Here is a 21,023-nt window from a genome sequence, read left to right on the forward strand (position 1 = left end):
TCTTGCTAAAATCCACAATTGATCATTACACACAAATACTTCACTACATTAATACTCAAATATTATACTAAGTTTCACTACGCAAATGACCATGTGCCAGAATGCTCATTCTATCCGATACTCCTGATCGATTATTTATCGTATTTCAATATAAAGCGATACTCAAACCAATATAATTTTGCCATCAATTGCATTCGATTTCCATCCGAAATAGGATCGTATGCCTCTCTCTAAATTCTTTGGAATGTAATCTGACTCTGAAGAGTGAAAATTAAACCATAATCTTTAAAAAGAGTGTTTAATTTAAAAAGAATGTTTAAAAAGAGGTTTAATTTTCAATCTTTAAGAATGAGATTTCACTCTTTAGAATGACATTTCATTCTAAGGCCTCTATTCTGTAATTCTTAACAACAGTACATCGATATACGCACAGAGTTGGGAAAGTTACTTTACAAATTATTTATAAGTTACTTTTTATTGTAGAAATTGAGTATAATAGGTTCGGGTATTTTATTTTTTGTATTATATTTTATTATTTGCTTCAATTTCTATAAGAAACACATATAAAGTAATTTTAAAAGTAACTTATAAAATAACTTATAAAATAACTTTCCCAATCCTGAGTTTTATACACGATAAAAAAAAAGCTGCGCAATAGCAATGTAACGACACTGACACTGTCGTTAAGAGTTACAGAATAGAGGCCTAAAAGTTCTAGAGAGTTGCGTCTCATTTAATCGCGATCGGCAGCTAAATACGGAATCAGCCCGTCAATTATACCGGCATGAATCCTCACTTCGAGCAAACGCACGTCACACAATATTGACCGTGGATCTTCAGACAACACGCATGTCTAAAAAACGTACCTTCATAACAATTAATCACACTTAAACAGTTCGATCACATAACTAATGCGATTGGTTAATTCTTTCTTCGTCCAAGATTTCGGAGCACAACACTAGACATGCACGTAATCCGGATCCGTTCAGAAAATTCTCAATTTATCACGCGTCCTTTCAACCGTCAAGATTCAAAAAGTGTCATGGCGGACGCATGCACTGACCGTAACGCAAATATCTCAATATCTCGGGTGAATAATGCATTACCTGCTTTAGCGAATCGGTTGCAGCAATCTGTCGACGCTTCCATCGATGTCTCTCGACGTGATGATGAAGCTTGCGAGCGATCAACACGAAATACGTATTAGTCCAGCGACAGGATCCGCTTTCAAATATCGATGGATGTGCCAAGACCAGAACACGATCCCGCGTGCGAGTGGACGACAGCGGATGGATTAATGTCTCGAAACAACGGCCCGCCACCGAATTCGACACTTCTGACCTGCATATAATTTCCGTTTAATCCGTCCGAGACGATATTTTGATCGAGGGGGACGCGAGGACGCGGAACGTTCGCAATTCAACTCGACTCCGGGAACGCTCCGTCGCGAACTGACCGGCCGTTACGGTGCCGTGTGACGTCACTGTGTGCCTAATTTCACGCTGCTATGCGGCAATGATGTCCCCCCGCGCGGAAAGAGATTCTCTTGGCGGTTAATGTCCCGAAACGACCTACTGCCAAATTCAGTTCTCCAAATAGCAAGTCGACGTTATTTGTCGTCAATTGCTGTCTTCAGTAGGAAAAAAAAAACAATTTTGCAACCGTTGTAAAGTCGTGATCAAACTAGAGATTGAAGGGTACGATCAACGCGATGCTACAAATGTTTTAAAGCGTCTTTTTTGTTGTGGTCAATTTGTAAAATTCTTTCTCTTCTAAATGATTAATCAACCACCTCAAAGGCTTCAAAACGTTTATAGTGAGACTTTGACTGCAGCCTGAGACTGAAATTGGATTGGAATTTAACCAATCGGAGCATAGTTCACTAAACTTTGAGATTATAGTTTTCTTTCTTCCGATTAGTTAAAGTCCAATCTAATCTCATGGCTTTATACAATAAACCTAATCTTTAAGTCTTAAGTCATAAATAATTAATCAATTTTAATTAATTATTCTTCTCACATTTAACTGTGATTGATCAATTTTTTGTAGCTTATTATAATGAATAATTAATTGTAAGCCCGGTCATTAATCTCTAGTCTGATTACTTAAGTCTTTAGTAATTATTATTAAAGACGCTTAATTGCAATAATTATCAAATTGTTCTTTCTGCTGAACACAGCCTTTGACGACAATTAATAATGTCAATTCTTTAATGATTAATTAATAAAGAATTCTACTCTCTAAATTGTTTGGAATGGGATCTCGCTCTAAAGAATGAAACTTTCAAGAGAAGCAGAATTTTCACACAGTTGTAAAGCTCTGCTTGTTTTGCTGCCATTTTTTTATGTCAAAATGACGAAGCTTGCTACCTAGGTCGGCACTTCCAACGCTCGCGAACGATCAACGCAAAATATGTGCCAGAGGCGAAAAACACATATCACAGTCCGATAGCAAAACCCGCTTTCGCGAATGCCGATCGACATGCCAAAACGCGATTCGCGTGTCTGGGCAGTAGATGGATTAATGTCTCGAAACAACTAACGGCCCGTCACCGAATTCGGCACTTTTCACCTGCATAAAATATATAATATCCGTCCGCGACGATCGAGGAGGATACGAGAACACAGTATAAGTAAGAACAGTAAGTACACTCAGTTAAAAATAGTGGCGACCGTTCAGCACAATTCTGCACAATTTTCAATATGGCGCACCAATCAGTTTCCCTAAGATTATTCGCTCTTATTGGTGCTCACCAAAGACACAGAGAATGGACTGTGCGATCCGTATCTAAGTAATGTATGAAATGTGGTCGACAATAATGAGAGAGAGGGACCGTGGGAGACGGCCAATCTCCCTCTCATTCTCTCTCCCATTACACCATTGAATGGAAAGAGATAGAAATGGCCGTCTGCCACGGTCCCTCTCTCTCTCATCCCTATCGACCATTTTCACACACGGATCGCGCAGTCCATTCTCTATGTCTTTGGTGCTCACGCACAATTTTCAACATGGCCGAGTGGAACATAAAGATTAAGGGCCCAGACACAAGCTTTTGCATAACGCATAATACATAGTGCATAATGGAATCAACCAATCGAAATTCTTCTTTTCCATGGAATGAGAGGAAAGGAAAGCTTCTGATTAGTTGATTCGCTTATGCACTATGCGTTATGCGTTATGTAAAAGCTTGTGTCTGGGCTCTAAATGTGCCGACACAGAGTGTGCTTACTGTTCTTAGGGGCTCCGCACAATAAAAGGAACAGAAAACAGAGAATAAGAATTTTAATCTATTAGAAACTGTGTATTCCACAATACATGATTTCTGATAGGTTGAAATTCTTATTCTCTGTTCTCTGTTCCTTTTATTGTACGGAGCCTCTTATACTGTGACGAGGACGCGCACAGCATTCGCGACTATCTGCGACCATTTGCGACTCGTCTCCGGGAACGCTCATCGCGAACTGACGCTGTATAATGCTGTGACGTCACGCTAATGTGCCTAATTTCACGCTATTACGCGGCAAGAACTATTTCCCGCGCGGAGAGATTCCTTTCGACGATTTTTGTACGTTTTATCGATATACCGGTAGAAGAGAAAATTGTGCAAAATTAATCGAAAGTTGAAACAGGATCATATTCTGGTACAGAATACATATTTTGATACGGAATACATAGTTTAACAAGAAAAAGGATCGAGGAACGATGATATGAAATTTCACTACGTGAGCCAAATTTTAACTCGCTCCGGCGGAAATTCTTCGACGATATGCAATATTCTACATATAAAAGTATGCAATTTTTACAGGAATAAGAATTCTTTGGCAATGTTTTATTGAAATATTAATAAGGATATTAATATTCTTTGGCGAGAGTCGTAACGGAGAAAACTTTCTCACCAAATTCTTAAATTCAGTAAATCTATCGAGGTTAAATAAAGCCGGTTCTGCATTAGTTACAAGCTGATCGCAAGTTTGTTGCGACAGTCAATATGAAGCGTTGATTTCAAAATACAAGCTTCAGATTGGATGTCGCAACAAACTTGCGATTGACTTGCGTCTAAGTCCGGATCTACAATAGGTGTTTTAAGTTTTAAACCGTAAGAAATTGACCAATTACAGCAGAATGCGAGAAGAATAATCGATTGTGATTCATCCATTTCTTATGGCATAAGGCTTAAAAATTTGTTGTAAATCCGGGCTAATGTAGAACCGGCTTAAGTCCGGATCTACAATAGAGTTTTAAGCCTTAAGCCATAAGAAATGGGCGAATCACAGTCGTTTATTCTTCTCGGATTCGACTGTAATTGGTCAATTTCTTACGGCTTAAGGCTTAAAACACCTATTGTAGATCCGGGGTAACGCCTTAAGATTTAACGCTTTAAATTGTCAAATTTAGAACTGCGGCATATTTCCGGCAAAGTTTTTCACGACACGAGCAACGTGAAATATTAGGGTAACTCCGGTGTACGCCGCATCTATCAAAAACTTAATTTATTAAGTATTATTTGCTATGTTTAAAATAAACGAACTATATCAGTAAAAACTTTGTACTGTCTACTACTATGAAAAAAATATTAGAAATCCGAAATATTTAGTCTTCGTATTAAAAAATAAACTTTTTGAAATCTTGCATTTTTGCTATATATAGATAATGGGTGGGATATATGGCAAAAATGCAAGGGTTTCAACAAACTAAACAAAGAATACGAAAGCAAAGCACTTGTATTTTGCTAATACAACATGCTTTACTATTCCTCTACACATATGTATCACGAAATAACCACTAGGTCTTTTACACGCCTTACAGTAATCATTTTATGTAGATTATAATTTATGATGATGCTACTTGTTACACACACTGAGAAAAAAAAGTTGCTGTTTCAAAAAAATATTAGTTAATTTAATTAAATGTAGCGGTCACGGGCTGTCAAGCAAATATTTATTAATTCAACAAAATGTTCGTTAATTCAAACAAATAACATGTTTTAAATTACAAGGTTTTGTTAATCTAAATATATAAATATTTGAAGTAAATACTCATTACGAACTAAACGCATTTAGTCAAGTTAATAACTTTTTTTCTCAGTGCACACAATGACAAATCGATTCAACTCACAATAATTTCATTAATATTAACAGTAAGCAGCTGAAATTATAACTCAGTACTAATATAACATAAAAGCATGTAACAGAGTAGTTGCGAGATAAGTACCCCTACTCCTTCTATTTTTTCTAACTTCCACGGCGTAAATCCCAGCGCGGCGTATATACCGGAGTTACCCTGTGGCTGATCCTCGCAGGTAACGCGACGCGACTGAACGTTCACCTTCGTGTGACGTGTTAAAGGTTACGCAACCCGCGCTCGAATTCCGGGAGAATCGTGCGATAAAAACAAGATACATTTTCCAACGAACGACGCCATAACAACTCCATTGGTGATTGTTTTCGAATCTCGATGTCGTATTTTCTACGTAAAACTCTCTTCGATATTCTGCGCTTTCGATCTGCTCGACGAGTAAAACGTATCTTCTTTTCTCACATATATTTCTTACCCATACATCACAAAAATATGACGCGCGACGACGCATTCATATGTTCATGTGTTTGTCATTTCAATCATTTTCCGTTTTACGAACGTTTCCGCAAACGCATCAAAGGGCGTCGGTATTTGCTAAATAAATTCGCGGCATGGATTTTTATAGCGATTCATTTTTTATGTTTTTTTTTAATTTATATTTATAGAGGGGAAAAAATGTGGGTATAAAGTACGCATCAAATACGTACAGAGATATTTGTGAATGGCAAGCTCGTTAAAATCTGCCAGTCTCTAAAATTATACATGCATTAGTTCGTTCATATATTATTTTATTTATTCTGCACATCGTTTGAATTTAACTGAAAGTTTTTGCATCAACGAAATTGCATAGGAGTGAAATAACGCATATGCTGAAATATCGTTAAGGAATATTGAATCTACGATTACCAAACATCGCACTGCATGATTGCATCTCGCACCGATGGCTTTTATGCGCACTCGTTTCGATTCTATTTTACAAGCATAATATTGCAAACGTAATATTATTTTATATAAACACATATTTATGACGTGGGAAGTTCAAAGAGCTTTGATCGAGAAATCGTAGTCTGAGATTTTCCGTGATGTAAATAATAGAAGTTCGACTGTGATTACAAGTCTCTACATCGAAATCAATTATAATAAATATTCAGGATGACAAATAACGCATTATTTACGATCCCCATAAATTTGACGTTACAAATTAGCATTTATCTCTCAGAAAAAAATGTTTCATTAAAAATTCACGCTTCTCTTAGTTTTTGCATATCAATTTTTTAAAAATTATATACACAATAATAAAAATATTCACTAAAAGTTTGATCTGTGTGAATATTTTTTATGTATGATTGTACTCGTACTAAAATATTATTATTTAAAACAGTAACAAGCAATTCTGGATAAATCTAATTAAATGAAATATGGCGAAATGTAAAATTTAATTCTTCGCCTGTATTGTGGATCTTTTTAGAAACTAAAAATTTCAACAGCGAAAGTTTCCTTTATTATTTTATTATATAAAAAAGAAAGCAATATAATATCTGAGTTCAAAAACGTTTAGAATACAAAGTAGAGATGTAACACGATAAAAAAAATTTTCAATTTTTCACAACTGATTTAGTAGAAGAAATTTAGTGCCGGCATAAAAAACACACGGTGCAGTCGACGTTAGTGAAAAACAGCGATGCAAACAGAGGATTAATTATTCAAAGTAAAAAAAAAAAGCATTTACGCAATTAAGGAAAAAAAACCACTAAATGGTCGCAGCTAGATCTTAATGCCCAATATTTTTAGTTCTTTAAATTAATCGAACACAGCTGGACTTGCAATCATAAATTGATTAATAATTTCACAAATCAAATTGATTATCAATTTTAATGGTAATGCTAATAGCAACTTTAACATCTGTAAATAATTTATTACGAAAAAGCATTTATTTAAATAAATATGATTCATTTAATGTATGTGTAATGGTATTTTATGTTCGATGTTAAAATATTGCTGTTAAAATGAACGTAGTGTTAATGATGATAAACATTAATTAACTATAGCCCATTGAGCCCGCCGGAGGCAAAATTAAGGAAGTAGTTGCGTGTGTTAGTCGTGGAACGATCGCGATATGAAAACTGGGCCATGTTTACCGAGACTTTGATTAAGTCTTCGGCACCTTATTGCCGGTAAAAGCGTGCCGTTGTGCGGTCGGGGTTCGTGGGTAAACTTAGCTTAGCTGTGAGACCAAGAATTGAACATAAAAGTCGAGTTAAAAGCAATTATATCAGTCGTTCATTAGAAAGATGGGCGAGGAAAAATCAATGATCATCGGCACCACCTGCGTATCGCACGTGAATTCTCATCGATACTTTACGCGGCAATATAATCGATCCGATACAAATTAACGTTCCGCGAGAACAATTGTCCCTGTTCATAATTTATTTGCCTAATTTATTCGCCCTGGTATGGAAAAGGAACGCACCACGAATTAGTTCCGCTACCGGGCGTAGAGCAATTACGTCCGTCGCGTATTTAACGAAGAGCGAGACTCGGCTGGCATGCAAGTTTAATCGCAAGCTCCTAAAGCTGCTGTAATCATCTTTACGACTATTAGAAAATGGCGCGATCTACCCGTTATACCCAGGTACACTGGGAATCCTGCTGATTTGAGATTACATGAATTATAAAATTAAAAAGTTATAGTTTTCAAACTTTTTTTGATTAAATGCATTTTTCAAGTCTGAAAAAATTATCTCTTGCGGTGACTACGCGACTAAAAATCAACAAGTTAATATTTATTACCGCGATTTACATTTATAAATTACTTTGAATTACTTCGCATCGATCCTGTCGTTTATCTCACAATATCGAAAATATTTTTAACGCAATTATTTAATTTTATATTCTTCTCGCTGTCAACAATGCAGAATAAATACTATGGAGACGATAAATTTTGAACGATATATCACAAACAGTATATTTTTTAATCTAACTAAAATTGTATACACACCCACGTGTGCGAGTTTATCTCGTCGGCTGAAAATAAACGTCGCGAGGTGTTGGCGAAAAGCAGCGAGATGAGTATTGTATTGGTGAGACAAAAAAGAAAAAAAATATTTCGTTTTAATGAATAGATAACTAACTCGCCGTGCAAACAAAATTGAGACGAGTCGCGTCGGAAGAAAAAGAAATGACATAGCATTTACGGTTCATGCTCTAACGGAGGAGAATATCTTCTGAAGAAACTCTTTATATTTCCAGGATGATTTTGTTACTCTGTAATGTACGATTCTTAGAAAAGTTATATTTGCTGCGAACTGCAGCCGGGTGTATTGTTGCGCGCCGCTCCATTAACACGGTTTGCCGTATACCATAAAATTTAATGTACATCTCGTACACGGTAAGCGAATTACTTATGCGCGGCATTACGATATCGCCCGCAGTGTTATTCATCATGGATGATAAGACCGATTACCTGAACAACGTGAATGTAAAATTAATAATATCCATTAATCCTACTTTATTTAGCAAAATACCGTAACGACTAGCATTAAAATATATTTAATAAATTATAAATATTATAATACAGTTGTGTACGCAAAATATGTGAAATATACTTCTCTAATAATAATATAATAATCTAATAATAATCTTATATTATACATTAAGCGATTTATTATTTTATATTAAAATTGAAATATATCGAATCTAAAATTTAATTTGGAATAAATGTAAAGTGTCTATGAAATTATTGTTATTTTTCAATTATTCACAAAAATATTGTATAAATTGTAGTTTAATTTATTTGTCTTTAATATAATTGTTGCTACGTAAATAATTGATCTTAATTATAGAGATATGCAATTTTCGTTACCAAAATCTCAAGGTAGTTATAACCTCAAAATGACAAACTAGTTATTTGTTAGGAATGTATATTAAACAGAGTAATATATCGTGCCAAATCATTAGGGTAATTGATGTATATGCAAAATTTATTCATTTCCCGCATTCGAACTCGCATCACTTCTCGTGAACTCGATAAACTCAAAATTATCGGTTTCCGCAAGAAATATCATGAATACATAATTAATTAAATAAAGTTAATTGTTAAGAAAGTGATTTGTGTATAAATTCTTTTTTTATAATATACATTAAACATTTTTTAAATATTCCTTGTAAAAAACGAGCAAATATTACATGACATTTGACACGTAAAATTAAAAGTCCTAATGGACTAAACAATCTATATTGACAGATCATAGATTATGATGGTTTTTCTTAACAATTCTCTCCCCGATATAAAATTACGTCTGCGACCAAATGGAAATAGGGCCGTGATGCAATAACAAGTCGCAAGTGTTTACGATTTCGTTTCTCGCCACATACGTTATAGCACGTACGGCATTAACGCACTATGCCGGATATTAACGTGTCGATGTTAACGAGGCCGTAAGTTCTTCTCTTAAAAGGTGCGGATACTCGACAACCGCGGAGTTTCTCGTAGAGCCGCGTGTGTTGAAGTGTCCTAAATATAGTTAAGGCTATTTCGGAGTTCGGGATAAAGAGAAGTCGTCCATCGGGATAAAAGCGGGAAAATGAGGGAAATCCAGGAGGGGAAATAAAAGCGAGATAACAGGCGGTCCTCGTTATTTATCGGCGTCGCATGTACGCAGGTGTCTTCGCTTTGGGATCTATAGTCCTCGCCAGTCGCGTGCACCGTGCCAGGATCATCTTCTTTGCCAAGTGTCACGACAATAAGCAGCCGCTTTTTTCCCTCCCACTTCGAGACCTATTGACACACGTGTTCCATATCACATCGGTCTGTTGCCCGTTCATCAATACGTCAGCTTTAACGGGTCGTCAGTATTAAATATCAGGATATTCCCTGTATGTTTTTTCACATATACGATCGACGGCGGATCTTTCACATTTTGTGAAGCGAAAAATTCGCGTGAAATTCTTCGATAATAGGAGTACAATATATAAAGCAATAATCTATATATCGATCTTTATGAATTAAAATAAGTACATTATTAAGGGGACGCTGGCGTCGTCTGTTTTACCGACAAAATACTATTCTTGTTCTATACTAATTACTTCGTATAAGCTCCACGGAATTAAAATTTCTTTTCCACGATTAAAATACACATGCTAATATATCTGGCTCTAGTATATTTTATGTCCAAGGCAGGAAAACATAAAGAAATTATCGATTTCTTTATCCATTTTTAATATGCCGATCAATGTTGTCAATTTATCAGAACGTTTACTTCGTGAAAAAGTTATGCAAGTTATATGCTCGAAATAAAGACAGAGTCAAATGTAAAATAAAGAAATGAATACATGTGAATTGTTAGAATTAAGCTTTTAGAAGCCTAAATAACAATATTTTAGTATGCAACAAAGTATGTGTATGTGTGCGTGCGATAATGATGTAGTAGTATATAATGACCTGTCGATGTCCCGTAAATTGTATGTTTGTATTGTAAATTGTATGTAAATCGCATTTATTCAGCAAAACAGCGATTCCGTCGGAGTTTGGCCGTCACATCAACATTCCTTTAACTATGAGAACGGATTTTGTAGCGCGGAGATTCTTGTATAAATATTTAAGTACCCATTATAACCTCTTTAGATCTGATTTTATTGGAACCGTGTTTAAAAAAATTTCTTTAATCGATGCGTACTTTAATAAATAATTTCTAATGAACAATTAATAGTATTTATAGTATTTATAGTAAATAATTAATTTTTTTCAAAATTTTGATTATTTGTTCATCATATACATTATGTATATCAGTCATCAGATCTCGGATGACATCGATAAAATTAAATAATTTCAATGGATAATGTCTTCAATTCTTTTATGTACATTACGCAGGGTCTGAAGGGGTTAATAAAAAAAAAGAATGCTATTTTACGATTCGGAAACTGAAGTGTATTAAGACGTCAATCGGCACGATTGCACGACTGCATTCGGAGCGAAAAGGGATCGAGATCAAGACGCGAGGGCTGTTACGTTGTATGGCTGCTCGTATCGTGTTCACGTTCTCCATTTTCGGGAATTGTAACTCGATGTGCAAATACGGGGTTTCTACGTATAACGATCCTGCGTATACCTGCGTTCATGGATGCATACGTGCGTTAGCATTACGAGCGTATCGCCCGCATGAACTGCATCGATCGGCCTGGACAGATTCTCGCGTTCGTCTCTCTATCCCTTCTGCATTATACACGAGGCTTAAGCTTTTCAATGTTCAACTTCGATGCATCGTAATTATTCGCCGCGATCGAACTTCATATAAAGTCGGATTATACGAGCCATTAGCCGGAGATTAACTGATAGTTTGCTGCCGAAAATTCGTTTAAACAGCGGTTTATATCGTTTGTTATGTTATATTATATTAGTTCTTAGTCCTAAGCAGCATCGATTACCCCGGATCTACAATAGAGTTTTAAGTGTTAAGCCATAAGAAATGGACGAATGATAATCGATTATTCTCCTGGAATTCGACTGTAATTGGTCAATTTCTTATGACTTAAGGCTTAAAATCCTATTGTAGATCCGGACTTAGCGCTTTGCTGAACAGTTTAATGTTTCTATTACTTTCTATTATTTGTAAGGTTATATATAATCCAATATTTTACGTATAATTTAATATAATTTAATATAAAAGTCACATGTTTAAATATTCAAATAAATATTTATAATTGTGTCGTTTATATATATAATATTCAGATAAAGAGATAATAAGTTCGTTATATCAGTAATTCATTAGGCTAATAACTCTATGATTTCGATAAATGAAATGATTCTCATTAAATTTTTTATTAATATTATTAATACGAATAATGCGTAACATTTAATTGCAAAATTATTATAATATTTATAACTGCAATATTATAAGTGATTGCAGAAAAGTGAGCTAATTTCTTCACAGTAGCAGAGAAATTTGTATATTGATTGAAATTTAGAGTACATTGTCTTTAAATCTGTATCTCCTTTTAAAATTAAGATGATAATATATCTTTATAGCTGGGCTTACTTTATTGTTGCGGCGTTTATTATGACATCTTTATAGCGACACTAGATGAAATGTGATAAGAACAGCAGAACAGTAAAGAAGATGAAGTGCGCGAACATTAGGATGTCTCTCATGGGATACGTACAATGGAAAGCTTCAAGTAACGTGTAAGAATAGATATTTATATTGTACGTATTTCTATACAAGAGCTGAAAGATTTTTATTTAAAATGTATTCAGTTATGTTTCTGTTTGAATAAAGTTTCAGGAAATAATATATATTCATATCTCTCATAAATTATATTAATATAACATATTTTACGTTTTATATGATATTACAATTCATTACGAACAATATAAGAAACGGAGTTTAAAAAATTGTTTTACAAATCAGATATTTATTTTAAGATAATTAAAATTAAGATATTTTAAAAAGTCATAAATTCTCTTTAAATTTTCGAAAAAAATTTTTTCTTAATTTTTAGGAATCTAAATTTTAAAGAATATAAATTAAGATAGGAAAAACACAATTTACATTATTATAGGATTTAAGACGGTTTGGAAACAAACTCTTCAATCATGTCTCACTGCCCCTGAAAGAAAAATCATTCAGGAAATTTTCTTGCCAAGTCAATAATGGTGTTTGCGTTGCGTACTTCAACATAATATATATTTCATGAATCCATCGGAGGTTGGTGTAAAAATCATACGAACGAATTGACGGTTAATATACGTTCTTCCGATGTTATATATGAAGTGTCGTGATGTAGAAAATTCTATAAGTGGCATAAGCCGAGCTCATCCGCTACTTTCGCTCTGTGTCGAAAGCCCTAAGCGCTCCCGTCTCGTAAGTCATATCGACAACCCAGCACTTAAGAATACGAGCGTTTCAATGTTCTTCTTTTTCGAGCAAAAACTTTTTTAAGTAGAAAAAGCTTTCCATGAATATGATCGGCTTTTCTTTTACCACGATAACATATCATCGCGATTTAAAGCCAGTACTTTAAAGCGTGCGCGTTATCCCGGCACGTTATTAACGCGCAAAGTTTTATATCATAACTTTGTTATTCTGAAAGTTTAATGATATAATCGCATTTAAATCTTACTTTAAAAAGATTATCATATAAGAAAGGTATTTTAAATAAAAGAGTTTGTACTAAAAAATATATGTAACTTTTTAAAAAAATGTGTAAAATAATAAAAATCATATTGTATTATTTATTTTTTCGAAACTAAACTTGTCACAAGTTTTTTTGTCTTTCAATTTTTGATTGCAATTCAGATGCTGTGGTCGCCTCGCTAGCTTTCTTGTTTAAACTTCTTACTCTACTATGTACGATACAGTGAAATTGTGACCGTAGGACTTGCATGATGATATACGTAATTCATTCCTAATCCCCGACGAAAGTCAGGTGGATCTCGGTTTTCCAGAACAGGGACGAGCTTGCATCGAGAGGCAGACGACGCCATGGACACGTCGGGCAAAATGATTTAATAAACGACCCGTGGTGTCGTTTATATGTCTCGGGGTGGGCTCGGACCGCGGAATAAACAATTCTGGGCATCCATGGAGAATCCCTGGGATTAACGTTCCGCCGTCGTACCAATAAAGCGGGGTTACAGAATGTCATTATGGTAGACAGGCGGCAGAAATACCGCGCTACCTACCTCATCTACTAGACGAAGCCCCTTTTATTTTCATTGCCACCTCGAAAAATTACACCGCCGACCACGCTATTTTTACGACTCCTCGAAACTGCGTCCGCTTTTACCTAAAAAGCGCGAGGAGCCTCTGAGAACGAACGGTGTTAATCGACAGCGTCGGAATTAAGTTTAGGTGCATAAGCAAATGTCATAATTTTTTATCACAATTTAACAATTATAATAGATAAAATCATTGTTGTACATCAAATTATTTATAGAAAAATCATGCGTATCAGATAAAAAATAAAACTATTTGTTCTAGACGTGAAAATAAAGTGAGACATTTATAATAATAATTCCCTTTTAGGTAATATTTGTGTTGAATGGACCTTAACTACCGTATTGAAATGCAAATTAATACCCTTAACTCGTCCAATATTACCAGAAAATATTAAATCGATCGATCGAAGGGGATAATGAGAAATGTGGCAGCCGAAGTCCATTAGGCTTTGTTCCACGATTACAACAGAAACCTGTAATGAAATGGTCACTGGGCCTAAATGCAATACACTGTTATACTTACACGATAGCGTCCAATTATTAGTGAACATTTATCAAGAAAGCTTATTTCGCACAGCTGATTCCCCAAGATCCGTAGCTGATTTACAACTCGCATAAGCGCAAATCGAATCCATCCATTGCGAAAATGATCGTACGCGGAATTTCAGTAGCATTCTCAGAGTAGAATCTATTTTACGTAAACCATGTTTAAAATTTGCATACTTAATCGACTGCCGATAAACATAAGTAAAGCCAATGCTAGCAGTAGTAAGTCTCCCTGATAATTTTATTTGAATGAAGATAGTACGAATTAAAAGGAACTTTTATTCTTATTTTATATCTTATTTATTATTATTTCAAATGTATTTGTTTTATGTATATTATTATAATAACTTTATATCTTAACAGTTTACAATATCAATTTTATTTGTTTTTATTAAAATTTCTTTTATATATATATATATAATATGCATATTAGACAATATATTTTCTGTTATAAAATTGTATCTCGAATATGTGTGTGCAAATGCAATGTTCAGGTTCCCAAATATTCCAATAATGCAGCCTGACATTCGGTGCCGAGAATTCAATTACAGAAAAAGACACAGAAGGAGACGTCTGCGAGACGTATCTGCCTGGCGGTGTTACCCACTCTTGAATATGCAAACGCTACTCCGTGCGACGTTTAACACGCCAAGAACTCCCCTACGGTCGATCACACCTAGGGTACAAACGGCCTGCAGTGGATGTACCTAAATGCATGTGCAACTTAGGAACGTGTTTCGTGATACAATGGGATTTATTCGACGATAAAGTATACAGTATCCAAGATGGTATCTCGCGAGTATCTTGAAATGAAAATGTTAGAAGAAAATTCATTCACCATGTTTCTTCTTTTAAATTTGATCGTTTTTTTTTACTTATTATTATTTTAAAATGCATTATTTTGTATTTTGCTGTTTCAGACTCCGGAATTTTATAAAGTTATTATTATATTTCTTAATAACATTCCGATTTTATTGAAATTTATATCCACTCTTGGAAGAAGAATAATCAATTTTATTCTATAATTCAAGAATATAATTAAGAAACTATTCGATGTGGGAACATAGAACATCCTTGCCTTCGTGTCGCAGAATTAATTGTTCTCCTTCCAATGAGAAGTAGGAAATTACTATTCAAATTAAGATCTCATGCTGAATATGTCTTATTATTTGTAGTAGGAGGAGAAGAGAGTGTACAAATGGTAATTTACACACATGCTACACAATAAATTAGCATCTAGACAGCATTAAATATAAACACGTGTAAAATAATCAGCTGCTCAAAAAGAATTTTTCGAAACTGATTATTACATGTCATTGATTTTTAATACACAGTGAGAAAAATAACTTTTAAAGCCGTAGTATAAATATTAAAAAAATTAAATCTTGAATAATATATATTTTAACAAACAATTTTATTTATTCTTTTAAAAATTCTTCAAAAATTAAGTTTTATAAAACTTTAAAACATTTTTGAAAAACTTACCTAAATTTTATCTATAAGTTTATTTGTAACAGTGTAATGAGTTCTTACAACTAAATTGTTTCGCGGTAATTTGATTTACGTAAAAGCATTGCGTTTATTATTTCCAACTCGTAGATTATTGATTATTTAGATATTTTAATTGCAACAAATTTTTTGTCAAGTTGTTAGTAAATCTAATGTTAACATTGACGGTTTTTTGGAACACCTTGTACTCTCCTGTGAGTGTCTAAGAAATATCTTTCGAGGGTGGTGTCAAGGAACTTGCGTGGGAGGAAGGGCGGGTTGTAAAAGTGCTCGTAATCGTTCTGTCTGTATCTAACCGCACACGCGATCCATAGATTAAAATTAACAACTGCTCTGGCATATATTGATTGCACGCTCACCTTGACACCGAGCGGGAGGTTCGTTCCTCCAAGTTAGCAACGATGGTCACACGCGAAGGTGCAGAGAACCTCGGTAATATCTCCCTCTCTCGACATTGAACCTGCTCGCGTAAATACCGAAATTAGCCACTGTTCATCGGAAAATAGGATCGTTGTTTCAGTATGTAACGCGACCTCGTAACAATCTCTTCGAGTGAGCTTAAACTAAAAGTCTAGTATGACTCATTGTCAAGATCCAAATTCAGACAGTCTTTCAGTAATCCCTCGATTAATTCTAACTTTGTGGTTAATGTACGTTTAAAATTATGCTAAGAAATATGGAAATGTGACAAAATTACAAACGTATTCATAAAAAAGCTTAAATTTTAATTTTTCTTATAATTTTTGCAGAAGTAAGTCAAGTGAGGCTTATTGAGTAAAAAAGAATGATTGAACAGAGAATAGAAAATGTATACATATACATTTTTTTTTAAACATAAATTTAACAAATAAATTATTGCTCATTATATTAATTAAATTAAATTAATTCTTCATATATATTGTCAGAATTTTATAATAACTTTTATATAACAAAATAAAAACATATAAGCTGTATATAATAATATAATATATTATAGGACCGTATATGTGATAAAATTATAGAAATCAAAACCTTAAACGGTCTAGCTGGATCTTAATGCTTGTATGATTCTTATGTGAATTTATATACTACGTATGTCCCCAGAAATACGCGCCGAAATGATTTTTCGGTCTTGAAACGCTAACTCTATTAAACTACCGCAATAATATCACGAGTTAAATTGACTGGCAATTTAACAAATTTTTAATGCTTATTCGCATCTTCGAAACGATCTTAATAATGATGAATAACATATTAACTGTACATAATATATACATAATGAAATATATTGTATTAAATAATATTTATGTAAAAGAGTTTAGATAAAAAACATTAAACAATAAAATGGGAAAATATCTGAATATGTCTTATTAACAATGTAGTAAGAGAAAATATACAAATATATAATAACTTGCCTTCTATAATATGTTTTATTGTGCACATATTATGCATATCTTATATACTTATTTTATTATACAAAAGACATTAAAATCTTATCATTATAAAGGATCGCTATAAATATGTAACGACTGTACTATCTCTTAAATCCCTCGATCCTCTTTGACAGTTGCACTTAGGGGAGCAATATCATCATTTCACAAGAGCGACGGAATATCCCCAGGCCGCTCCTGGCACGATCGAGACGTACAAACTCTTATCGTCAAGTATATAGACTATCATCGAATGTCCATTCCAATCGAAATTGGAAATAGTCGTCGAATAAAAAGAAACCCGCCCAATCATAAAGAAACAGAACTAAAACCAGAACAACTTTCGTCATTTCTCATATAAATATTTACTCACCAAATACTTTTCTATTTCCAAAGTGAAATATCTGTGTTTGCGATATTTGTTTAATATAAAACATAAATACGTAGACATTTTTTTAATTTTGTGGTTGTAGATTTCATTCCAAATTTGCTAAAATAAATAAAAATACATAACATTTCTTTTACATTTACATTTTTCTGAAATTTATACGCTTTAAGATTATTCATTAAGATTATATCGCTTTTGAAACAAACAACTTCTATCACATTGCCATATTTTTGTGTATCTCAGATCTGAAATTACGTACGGTAGGAAAGAGTTTTGCCTGTCTCTCGTGGGCGCTTATCGTCATATAATTTATAACGTATGACAGGAAGCATGAGAGGAAAAGTCGCGTCTCGACATAATTTATTCGCCGGACGTGGCGGCGATGATCTCAAGAGCTTGTTCGACGTAAGCTCAAACGTAGAAACCGCCAGACGATCGGCTTCGACATATATATCGTAACGTATGCCTTACGCCAGACGGCCTTTAGATCGTCTCGTAGTATATTTTATTCAGCAGAGAACATTTTTGCGGCTGAACACGTTTCTACCGTTTAGAAACGCAAGTCCTGCATGCACGTACCAAAGTACTTATCCCGAAGCTTGCAAAAAGAATCCTTGTGGCATCACGAGAAAAGATACTTGACCAGCCTCCTTTCTACTTCCACGAAATTGGTTTTATAATATTTCAAACAAGAACACGAAAACTATTGAATATTCACCTTTCGGCAAAAATGCAAATTCTCTTACTATGAAATATACATCAGAGAGATAGACTTTTCTTTGATGTCATTTATTCCTCTCTTTCTCTTTTCGTTTTTTCTCTATACAAAATAGTAAAACTGAACTCAGATTCTGATAAACGGTATAGCCTTCGATTATTTAAACATTAAGCAAGTTTTCGGAACACTATTAAATTTCCATTAATTCGATGACAGATTTTACTCCCACGTTTCTTGCACTTTATTAATCCAAAATTAAACATCCTCAGTTGCATACACATATAGGGAACTCCTAACACAAATACTTACATAATAGATTTATTTGGAAATATTCTTTGCAATTCGCGATCTATTCTTTCTAATAAAGAAAAAATGTTGCAAATATTATTTTTAGGGAAACAGAATTAATAATAATATTATTAACAAAATTGTTATCATATTAAGTAAAAAGGAGTGTGCTGAGTAAAAAAAATTTAATAGAAACTATCCTTTTTATTAATTTTTTCCGCTTGTTGATATTTCTACGCTGCATCTGTCAACTTTTAATACCGCAACGATGGCAAACAGCGACAAGGTGTACGTGACATTTCTAAGTATTAAGTAACGTGTGCGACGTGTGTGCGAAATTGTCAGCAAAATCGGTGAAACTGAAGTTACTACATCACTATATACATACCATTACTACCATTCACTTCCTGAAATTCGGCAGTGCTCTCCTACGCTTCCGGCAAGCCATTGAGTTCGTTTTGCGGAGGATTTACGAGTGAAAGGCCATTGTTCTTGGACGCGACAACTTTCAGGAACGGTATCCGATATAAGTCAGCCTAAGGCAATCTGAAAATCCTATCCGGAAAAATTGTGGAGGAAAAGGTACTGATAAGAAACGAATAAAAGTATTTCTTTTTGTTTCAGGAATTTACTTCCCGCAATCGAACCTCGCTTTAAAGCTCCCATATTTGGCTCGACACGACAAGGTCAAATTAATCAGTCTTAGGACTCTTCGGAACGATTCGACTACGCCGCAAAATGTGGAGTACCAGATTCGTATGCCACAGGAACAGTCTGTAATTTACCTTAGGAATTCGAGCGACGTTATGCTACGAAATCTTTCGAAAAATGGTAGAAACATTTTTACTTATTATTTTTTAAGAAAATCTTATTTAATATTACTGTAAAATGGAATAACTTTGGCCCGTCAATCGCGGGATAACTTTAACCCAAATTGTAAAAAATGCCTAAACATGTCCAAATTCAGGATATAAGTAAAAAGTTTTAAAACTTCTTTAAGACATTTTTAGAATGTCTTACGTCTCTATTTTGACATGTGTGATGTTTGGGCATTATTAAAATTTGAGTCAATGTTACTTTTGAGCCTAAATTACTTTATTTTATGATATAGAAAGATAATAAAATATGTAGATAATTTTAGCTAAAATAATTTTTATTTTTTGTGTTGTAAGGCGCACTTAATATCGTTATCAAAGCGACGGAAAAGAATTTTGACGAAGCAGTACTCGAAATAAAAGTGCAACCAGTACCAGTAAAAGGAAAATCAATCAATTGTGCAGATTTCGTACAGGTAAATTCTCGTAATAAACTACTTCCTCCTGAATATTCGCACGAGTGACCCATTTATAATAACTCATTAATCATCGCAGTCGTCATCTGGAATTCATACCATGCGCATAAATAATAAAACTAATCTGGTTAATGAAAGCATTGAATAATAACCCATTCATTATTCGGTGAATATAAAACCGTCACAAGTAGTCGTAAAAATTTGTTTCACTCGATCGTTTTGTGATACAAAAGGATAAACGACCATTAAAATGTCAAAGTATAGTTTATCGGAGATGTTAGTCCACAAAGTTCCTCGTGTTGCAGGACATGTGCTTCTGGAAAACGTCAAGATACAAGATTTACGAGAATCAACCAGTCACCATGATTGGCATGTTCGGCCCAGAGGCATACGACTACGTGTGTCCCGAATTTCGCGTCACCAGATATGAATTATTGAATGGCAAGTATCTTCAGTGACATCTCAATCCTTTCAGTTTCAATCCTTTTAAATCCAATCTCGTATAATTCCATTCGATTACATATGAATAGAAATGATTCAAATTTTAAATATTAATTTATCTACAAATTTTCAACGAATTTCTAACATAAATGATTTTCTAACATAACTGAAATATCCAATATAAAATAAGCTTATGAAGAATTTTTGGAATTTGGAAACTTAATTCTCCTCGCATTTGGGATTTTCATTTTCCTTCGTGTCCTCAATAAATCGTATCGTCGCCCTAGCGATCTTCGTTAAACCGTCAAGTTCATATTTACGAGAGATAAATCTTCCATCAAGGATCGAGCATTTTTCACTGACAAAGCCGGGAAAGCAGCCAAACGGTGATTGATTCGAATCATTCGACCTAAAATACGAATAAATTCTGCCACAATTGTTCGCGACAACAAGCGACGCTCAAAAAGCTGCTGTCGGATTAGACCAAAACTGTCATCATTAAAATTCGCTGAAGACGTCGTCTATATCACAATGACATAATACGTAACGGTAGAAACTTGTGGCCCTCTTTGTATGCGTTGGATCATATATCAAATCCCTGAATCTCTTCGCCGACGATTTAAATTTTATTTTTCAACCGT

The 21,023-nt window shown here is 34.1% G+C and overlaps 1 protein-coding gene across 1 annotated transcript in view; it reads left to right on the forward strand.

Annotated features, from left to right (window-relative positions):
- The window catches only part of Ret (protein kinase receptor Ret oncogene), a 66,191-nt gene that overhangs the window by 16,889 nt on the left and 28,279 nt on the right, over positions 1–21,023 (forward strand). Inside the window, exons 3-5 of the mRNA XM_018509723.1 lie at positions 19,275–19,481; positions 19,823–19,941; positions 20,247–20,382. Coding sequence (XP_018365225.1) covers positions 19,275–19,481; positions 19,823–19,941; positions 20,247–20,382 — 462 coding nt within the window. The remainder of the gene's footprint in view (positions 1–19,274; positions 19,482–19,822; positions 19,942–20,246; positions 20,383–21,023) is intronic.

The sequence above is a fragment of the Trachymyrmex cornetzi genome, unplaced genomic scaffold, assembly GCF_001594075.2.
Source record: "Trachymyrmex cornetzi isolate Tcor2-1 unplaced genomic scaffold, Tcor1.1 scaffold313, whole genome shotgun sequence".
In the NCBI taxonomy this organism is placed as follows: Eukaryota; Metazoa; Arthropoda; class Insecta; order Hymenoptera; family Formicidae; genus Trachymyrmex; species Trachymyrmex cornetzi.